Genomic DNA, 288 nt, shown 5'->3' with positions numbered 1-288 from the left:
TCCCTCCAGGATTCCGGATCCCGCTGAAGCTCGTGGTGTCCCTCGCCATGGCCGTCATCGCCGTCTACCAGGTGACACTGGCGACACTCCCGGCCGCGTCCCCCTCGGGATCACCGGGAACGGCATTAACATTCCTTACGGAATTACACGCTCCGGGGAGCTCGGCCAAGCTCTAAATCCCTCAATCCCGTGGGATCCGTGGCCCGGAGCTCACGCGGCTCGGCCGCTCCCTGGCAGGTGGCCCTGCTGCTGCTGGTGGCCTTCGTCCCCACCATCCAGATTATCCGG

General features: G+C 65.3%; 1 protein-coding gene across 1 annotated transcript in view; it reads left to right on the top strand.

Moving 5' to 3' along the window:
• STRA6 (stimulated by retinoic acid 6) overlaps nucleotides 1-288 on the top strand; it is a 17,941-nt gene that overhangs the window by 7,611 nt on the left and 10,042 nt on the right. Inside the window, exons 7-8 of the mRNA XM_017745145.1 lie at nucleotides 10-71; nucleotides 238-288. Coding sequence (XP_017600634.1) covers nucleotides 10-71; nucleotides 238-288 — 113 coding nt within the window. The remainder of the gene's footprint in view (nucleotides 1-9; nucleotides 72-237) is intronic.

The sequence above is a fragment of the Corvus brachyrhynchos genome, unplaced genomic scaffold, assembly GCF_000691975.1.
Source record: "Corvus brachyrhynchos isolate BGI_N302 unplaced genomic scaffold, ASM69197v1 scaffold309, whole genome shotgun sequence".
NCBI classification, from domain to species: Eukaryota; Metazoa; Chordata; class Aves; order Passeriformes; family Corvidae; genus Corvus; species Corvus brachyrhynchos.
The sequence above is the reverse complement of the archived record's forward strand: the minus strand, read 5'-3'. Positions and strand labels throughout refer to the sequence as shown.